The following is an 8,186-nucleotide window of genomic DNA, read 5'->3' as shown; positions in this document are numbered from 1 at the left end:
GATTTGGGGGTGTTTTTTCTTACTACACCATGACCCCACCTAGCCTGACTGACATAACCTCAGGACCCCCCAACAGGAGGCTGGGCATTCCTTTGTGGGGTTCTCACCCCAAGACACCATTTCCACCAGGGAACTAGGTGACGGAAGGGGGTGATGGAAGGCCAAGGCAAGTCTTTATCCAAGTTTCCAGTCCTCCCAAACCTGGTTTGCCCCATCTTTACTTCTGCTACGAGCTAGAATCACACCTGCATGTGTCTTGGCAGGCCTGCCTGCTGGGGGCCGTCCTAAACATACTCTACGACAGGGTGAGATGCAGCAATAGTGATGGAGTGCCCACGCCGTGCCAGGCAGCATTTCGGTGACAGGCAGAGACCCAGACTCACATCTGTCCCAGGAGACTCTAAGGACACCCACAGGAACCACCACAGTGAAGAACATGAGAGATTAGAAGGAAAAGCATGATACTCTTGCCTTAGTGGAAAGGGAGCTTCACTTGGGGCCAAATGCATACCCTACCTGGGAATTAGGGATCCCTCTGTCTCCTGCAGGATTACCAGCCAGCACTGACTGGAAGTGTTGATTGCTAATGATCAACCTCATCCCCCAAGCCTCTCTGTCCTACAAATTATCTGTAGTATTCATTTGGTCCTCACCAGATACTGACCTTTTATCTCCCTCTGTGCACTGGAAGAGCCCAGAGGCCAAGGGTACCTATGGGACCCTAACCACAATGCCTTGGATGGTCCCAGGGCACCATGACTGCTAACCAATTGGCTGAGGAGCTTTGCTCCTGCAAAGGGTAAACATCTAGACCCCACAGGGCAACCGTACTCTGCCTCTCTCCTGACTTCACCGTGACGTGGGCCCCCACCTCCATCCCACCTGCCCTGCTGGCCCTTCAGAGAAGGGCCAGAGCAGCATCTTCAAACACTTCGTTTTCTGGACTTGGTCCAAGAAGCTGTTGGACACAGAGAAACTGTCATTCATTTTCTCAGCTTCCTCCTGAAGAGTGTATGTGTCAGAGAAACTGTTATCCGAGGGTGTAAATATTGCAGACACACATGTACAGGCATAAACACATCCTCTCTCCCTGTTCTCTGTAGTTTGATTGAAACAGGCATGTTGCCTCCCAAAGTGCCCCATCCCCCCTTTCTGTGTAGGGTAGGGTGAGTGAGGGTGTCCACGCGATGAGCCAAGCCAAATAGACAGAGAGGCCCAAAGGAGGCAGCCACAGGGTGAGGATGCAGTGTGTACCAAGGCCAAGGGTGACGGGAGGCTGCATTTCAGCTTGTAGCTGTGCTTGCTAAGGCCACCTACCTCTACTGGTCACTCGCACATCAGGCAAATTCACACAATGATGCCTTCTAGGCTGGTGGCTGGGCTTTGAGAACAGATTTTTCTTCCTACTGAAATGGTTGCTGGTAGAGAACCCCAAGCTCTCTGAGCTCCATTTTCCCTGACCCCCATGAGGAGCACAAGCCAGACCTGTCCTGGACTTTGTGGGAATGCAGAGGACTGCCCATTTGGGCTGTTACAACAAAATGGCACAGACTAGGTGCCTTATGAACCACAGATAACTTATTTCTCCCAGTTCCGGAATGGTACCCAGGATCAGAATGCCAGCATGGTTGGGTTCTGGTGAAGCCCTCTCCCTGGTCTGCAGATGCCACCTTCTCCCTGAGCCCACACGGGGTGGAAGGGACGACCTAGCTCACTGGGGGCTCTTTTATAAGGGCACTGATCCTAATCAAGAGGGCTGATCATGACTTAATCACCTCCCAGAGGCCCCACCTCCTAATACTATCACCTTGGGTGTTAGAATTCCACATAGGAATTTTGAAAAAGAAATGAGTAAGGAAGTTCTCTCAAGAGGATGGGGACGCTCCTAGTTTGGAAGGGCAGTGTATTTGTTTGCTAGGGCTGACAACAAAATAGAGACTGGGAGACTTAAACAGAAGAGATTTATTTGTGATAGTTCTAGAGGCCAGAGGTCCATGATCAAGGTGTCAGCAGGGTTGTTTTCTCCTGAGGCCTCTCCTTGGCTTGCAGATGGCCATCGCCTTGCTGTGTCCTCAACACAGTCTTTCCTCTGTCCATGTGCATCCCTAGTGTGTTCTCTGTGTGACCAAATTTTCTCTTCTTATAAGGGTACCAGTCAAACTAGATTAGGAGTTTAAGGAGGTGTGCACAGGTGCCAGGTTAGCAAGGCATAAACTTGGGATTAGGCAATGGGGTGCCACATATTTGGGCAAACATTATTTTGGAGGTTTGGCGGGGTGATTTTGGATGAGATAAATATTTAAACTGGTGGAGTAAAGCCAATTGCTCTCCCTAATGTGGGTGGCCTCAGCCAATCAGTTGAAGGCCTGCATAGAACAAAATAGCAGACCCTCCCGAGTGACAGAATTCCTCCTGCCTGACTGCCCTCGAACAGGGACAGGTTTCTTTTCTGTCATCAGGCTCAAAGTGACACACTGGCTCCTCCTGGGTCTTGAGCGTGCAGGACTTTGGACAGGAACTACACCATTAACTCTCCTGGGTCTTCAACTTGCTGATGCACTCTACATATTTGGGACTTTACAGCTTATAATTGTGTGAGCCAATTCCTTAAAATAAATCTCTCAATAGACAGCTAGAGGGATAGATGGAGATGATAGATAGATGATAGATGATAGATAGATAGATGATAGATAGATGATAAATAGATGATAGATTAGATAGATAGATAGATAGATAGATAGATAGATAGATAGATAGATAGATAGATAATGCGCATCCTATCGGTTCTGTCTGTTTCTCTGGAGAGCCCTAATACAGATTTTGGTGTCAGGAGTTTAAAGGCCTTGTGTCCAACAGTCACATTCTGAGGTACTGGGTTAGGGCTTCAGTATATGATTTTGGGGGGACACAATGTAGTTGTAACTGGCAGGTCTCCCGTGGAGGCTTTATCCACCGCTGCTGCCTGCCCTCCCTCACTCCCCATGGTTCTTCTCTCCCGTCCTGCTGCAGGACAGCAGCAGCTGAGTCATCTCAGTGAGGCCTCCAGAGATGTGATTTCCTGATTCAAACAGCGTTTCTCTGCCAGCAGTCAGGAGCTTGCTTCTGGTGGCTCCTCTCTGAGAACAGCTGCCCCGAAGCAGAAGTGCTCCAGGGCCTGCACTGCAACTTTCCTCCCACGCATCCATGCTGCCGCGTTCACAGGCCCAGGCAGTGCACTGGCGGTCTCTGTGTGGGGAGGCGAACCCAGCACGGTTGTTCTGGGGCCTCCCAGGAGCTCAGCCTGTACAAGCATCCAGTTCATTATTTCTTGGTGGAATTTTCCCAACCCAACTTCTGGAGCCCAGCCTTGACTTCTACTCCCACAGGGCCCGAATTCATATATTTAACTAGAAATTTGGCCTCGCAGTGTGCCAGGGGCTGGGCAGCCAATGTCGGGTGAAGGTGATGTGCTGCCAGCTCTCAGGGAGCCTGTGTGACAGTGCCCAGAACATCGCTGCCTGTAGGGTTTGCATTTCCTTGATCTGCAGTTTGCTGAGAGAGAATGAGGGGGGCAGGGCAGGCCTGCTTGAGGGGAGACAGGAGCTGAGACCTGAAAGTGAGAGGTGACCGTGCAAACGGCAGAAGAGCAGGCCAGACAGTGGGCCAACCAAGCCTTGTTAGAGTTTGGTTTATTCTAAGTGCAACGGGAAGCCCTAGAGAGTAATAAACTCTACAATAATGTGAATTCCCTGAGGCACTGGGGACCTCTTGGGTGTCTTGAGTCTACCTCCACCCTCCATATTAATGCTCATATTTGGGGCTCTCCTAGACCCAGAAAACACATATTATATGAGCTCAAAGACTGAAAACATATGGAAAGGAAAATCAAATTTATCAGTCTAAAGCACAACCCTAAACCAGACACTCTCTGGCTCAAAAACTTTCCAGAGCTTGGCATTTGTTGCCTGAGTAAAGTCAAACTTCTTTCCAGGGCATTGACAAACCTCTATAATCTGACACTGGCTTACCTGCCCAGCCTCAGCCCCTACCACGTCTCTTTACACCCCTAACCTGGACAACCAGCCTTCATGTCATGCCTTGCCTGCCTTTTATTCTCCACCAAGCCTGCTACAAACTCTCCCCTGTCCCAAGGTCCAACTCAGATGTTGCCGCCTTCATCTTCACTAAACTTCTTTGAAGCCCCAGCCCTCCTCTGAACTTCGGTGCTGTCCAGACCTCCCTCCTGCCTCTTATTTGCTACTGATGTGGATGTCCTCGTACCTCTACTAGAGATGTAAGCTCTTTGAAAGAAGGTGTTGTATCTTACCTTTGGTATTTCCTACCACGATGTTCTATCAAGGTTTTACAAAGGAATGCCATATATAAAAGGAATAGCACCTTCAAGACACAGTCTTAATCTAAAACAAGGTTGAAAGGACCCGAGTGGCCCATACTGTGATTTTTTGGTTGCATGTAACAGTAACTGTAACAAGCTCAAGCAAGCTTAACTTACAGGAAGGTTACTTTATATTTGAGTTTCCTACTCCTGGTATAACAAACAGACTCAAGTGTCCTGGCATAAAACAACATCTACTATTACTTTACAGTTCTCTAGTTCAGGACTTAACACAGGTCTCATTGGGCTAAGATCAAGTGTCAGCAGCTCCTTCCTGGACACCCTAAGAGGGAATCTGTTTCCTTGCCTTTTCTAACTTCTGCGGACCCCCTGCATTCCTTGACTCCTGGCCCCTTCTTCCATCTTCAGAGCCAGCAGCATGGCATGTTTCCGACCCTAACCCACTCCTCCGGCTTCTGTGTGATGGTTAATTCAACCGGACTGGGGTAAGGGATGCCCAGATGGCTGATGGAACATTCTTTTGGGTGTGTTTTGAGTGTTTCTCGAAGAGATTAGCATTTAAATCAGTGAACTGAGTAAAGATCACCCTCCCCAGTGTGAGGTGAGGGCCCCAGTAGAACAAAAAGGCAGAGGGCAAGTCTGGAGTCAGGGACATCCTGAGAGTGCCCTTTGAGCTGAGCTCTCTAGGAAGGGGAAGCCTTGGGGGATTGCAGGGAAGAATGTTCCCATTAGAGGTAACTAGATGGGAAAAGGGCTTGGGTGGGAGGATGCTTGAAGAGTCTGTGGCCATGAGAAAAAAGGACAGAATGAGCTGGGGTGGAGTGGGCCAGGGTCAGACCAAGCAGGGCCTCAAGGCCTCATAAAGGATTTGGGAAATCACTGAAGGATGCTGAGAATGATCTTTATTTTGTAAGGTCCCTTTGGCTTTACAGTATGAAGACTGCCAGGATGTAAGAGGGTAAAGGATAAAGGACTTGCAACAGCTCGAATACCAGACACAGACTCTCCCTTGCGAGAAAAAGCTGAAGACGGGCCTTCTCAAAGTCACAGCAGCAAGAGTTGTTCTTGGGTCCCACCCACCTGCCTGGAGCACAGTCACCTCTGTGCTTCACATTTGCTCACCTTCTGAGTGATTCATTCATTGACAAGAGGGTGGGGTGTCTCAGTAGGCAGGCCTACATTTTTCTTTAGCATAATCATTGCTCAATCTTCATCGGTGCTGGAAATGATTAAGATGACTTGTGTGTGATGAAACCCAGAGGTGCCCGGTCTTTTGGGTGGCCTCTCCCACCCTGTGTTATAGCTGAGGCATCAGAGAACAGGAGGCTGGGTCCTCACATGCATTGACACGCCACTGCCAGGAAAGTGAGGGGGATGGGAGTGAGGGCATGAGCAGTTTCAGGAAGACGGTCAGGCAGCTCAGGACAGTGTGGACAGGAGGGCAGGGAGGAGAGCCAGAAGCCTCAAAGCCCAAGGCATGGGCAAAGTCAGAAGGCAGCTAAGATGGAGATGGGAAGCCAAGAGAGGCTAGAGGAGAAAAGAACATTTCTAGGAGGCCTAGACAAATGGGAGGAAGAGGTTTTAGCCACAGAAAAAGATACAGGGGGGGTGCTCCGACTGCCTCAGCACTGTGTCAGATCCTTAGGGTAGTAACCTTTTGTACAAACAAAACAAGATGCTGGCCAATTAATTCAACAGTTCTTTTCAACAACTATTTAGCAAGATGTCAGCTGGGTATTCTGCCCTGGGGATACAAATATGAACAAGAGCATCCTAGTCTCCAATTTTACAAAGTTTAAATCTATCATGGAAAACACATTATTCCAATACAGAGTAAGTAGGGCCAAAGTGGGAGTGGAAGAGCACGCAACAGGAAGGCCACCACCACGCGGGGATAAGGCTCTGGGAAGCTAAACGGAGCAGAGGCTTGAAAGCTGAGTGTGAAATAGCCACATGACAGGCGTGAAGAGGTTCTGGATGAACTGCCTGCACGACAGCCTGAACGTTATGGCCTATTTAAAGGTGGGAGCAGGGCAACGCGATGCAGAGGGAGCCGGAGGCCATACCATGAAGGCCTGCAGCCCTTGCTCCAGTAGGCACTGCCTGAGGGCCAGCCACATGCCAGTCTGCAAACTCCGCGAGAACCAGCATCTCCAGGCAACTGCGTGCTGGTCTCATCACTGGAGCTCTCAGCTCAGGGAACTGAAGGCGGGCAGTGGGGAGCTGTTCTGGGGTTTCCATGCTTTTCAATGGCTCCTAAAAACTGAAATGTCTATCAATCGTTCAGTCTTTTCTTGCACATTAGAGATAAATGAGGGAATTCTCTTCCTCTGCTGAGAAAAGTAAAATTAAAAGCTGTGTGAGACATTTGATAAAGTTTTTCATTTATTATTAAATTCCACTTCTCACAAGGTTTCTCTTCCATCCTAGGTAATTTGAGCAATGGCCCTTTGAGTTGAAGATGGTATGGACCAGCATTACAATGTGTGTGGCTGAAAGGAAAGGATAGTCACCCTGGGAGGCAGTGCTTCACGGGCCTCCTGTGTTTCTGTGTGTCTTGTGAGCAAGACATTAACTGCCCTTCATTCCAGACTATCTTTTTAAAGGCTGTTTGCAACAAACAGCCTTTAAAAAGAAATGGTGCCCTTCTCTGAAGCCCGGGTAAGCATGTTTATGACCCATTACAAAAGATTTGAGTTTCCTGAGCTCAGGGTTCCTCTTCTATAATGCAACCTCGCATATATGCCCGTTCATTTGCGCCCATATGCATCACCCCCTTGGGGCTTGGAGGGAAGTGGAACTGAAGCAAGTATGCTGGAGCTTCTACCATATGCTAGAGCATGAGTCAGCCTCCTAAGCATCCATGAAGCTGGCAGGCGAGCGTGCGGGCACACAGGTATGGTAAAATCTCGGGGCCTTCACAGACCCTGACACACCCTTCTCAGAAATGGTTTACTATCACATTTCAGCATTCTTGGTCATTCCTGATAAACTGACCTAAGCAATGTGGATACTTACACTGCTGGTTATAATACAGAATGTGTTTTCAAAAGACTATGAAATCTAAAAGCCTCTTTTGTACACTTTCCTAACAGTTATCTTCTAAAGGGTAGCAGGCCTACAATAAGTGAATGATAAATCTAAACACAAAAAATCAAGAAACTAAACATAGTAGAAATAACCTGGGAGAGAAGCCATTTTTATAAAACATAAATAATCATTTTTAATTCACTATATTCCATGATCAGCGGTGGATTCTTGTCCGGAGTAAAAAAGGACAATTAATATAGTGCAAGATGTTTTATTTTTAAAGGGACAACTAAGCCAAGATTTGTATCTCTGAATGGAACTCATTTTCAAAGGGACAGGACTGCTGTTTGATCTTTCCGAACCACTTGTCTTCAAATTCTTTTGAGGATGCAATCACCAAGGCAGTCAGGGCTGCAGAACCAACACACTTCACCTCTGTGTGAACCTCATCTTTTATTTTTTCTGGGACGATATCTTCTCCCATAACCTGTGGAAGTAGGAAAAAAAACCTGTCCCAATAAAAGGGGTATAGGCATGGAAAGGATGACTAAGCTATTTATCAAGTATAAAGGATTTCATACCAAAGCAAAGATACTTCAGGAGCCAGGGACAATTCTGACAGTTCTAACATATTGCAAATATGCTTGTCCAGAAGTAGCAATCCAAAGACCACATGTAAAATATCCCCTATTTCTACTCTCATCTCTCCGAGTGAACAAACCACTGGAATACAAACGTGGCAGCACTACTAGTCAGCGTAGAGATTGCCGAGTCATCTTCCTTCTATCAGCCTGTCTGTCAGCAAGAATGCAGCTGCTAG

General features: G+C 47.9%; 1 protein-coding gene across 3 annotated transcripts in view; it reads right to left on the bottom strand.

The window, feature by feature from the left end:
* Positions 1 to 7,623: 7,623 nt before the first annotated feature.
* C2H8orf76 (chromosome 2 C8orf76 homolog) overlaps positions 7,624 to 8,186 on the bottom strand; it is a 35,106-nt gene continuing 34,543 nt past the window's right edge. For 2 of the 3 annotated variants that reach the window (XM_037005278.2, XM_017656642.3), the window contains one exon: positions 7,624 to 7,853. In XM_037005278.2, the coding sequence (XP_036861173.1) occupies positions 7,813 to 7,853 (41 nt within the window). In that variant the 3' untranslated portion in view covers positions 7,624 to 7,812. Of the gene's footprint in view, positions 7,876 to 8,186 lie in introns of all 3 variants that reach the window. The other variant, XM_017656643.2, reaches the window with a different exon arrangement.

Source organism: Manis javanica, chromosome 2 (assembly GCF_040802235.1).
Source record: "Manis javanica isolate MJ-LG chromosome 2, MJ_LKY, whole genome shotgun sequence".
NCBI lineage: Eukaryota > Metazoa > Chordata > Mammalia > Pholidota > Manidae > Manis > Manis javanica.
Note: the sequence above shows the minus strand (reverse complement) of the source record. Positions and strands in the feature narration are given on the sequence as shown.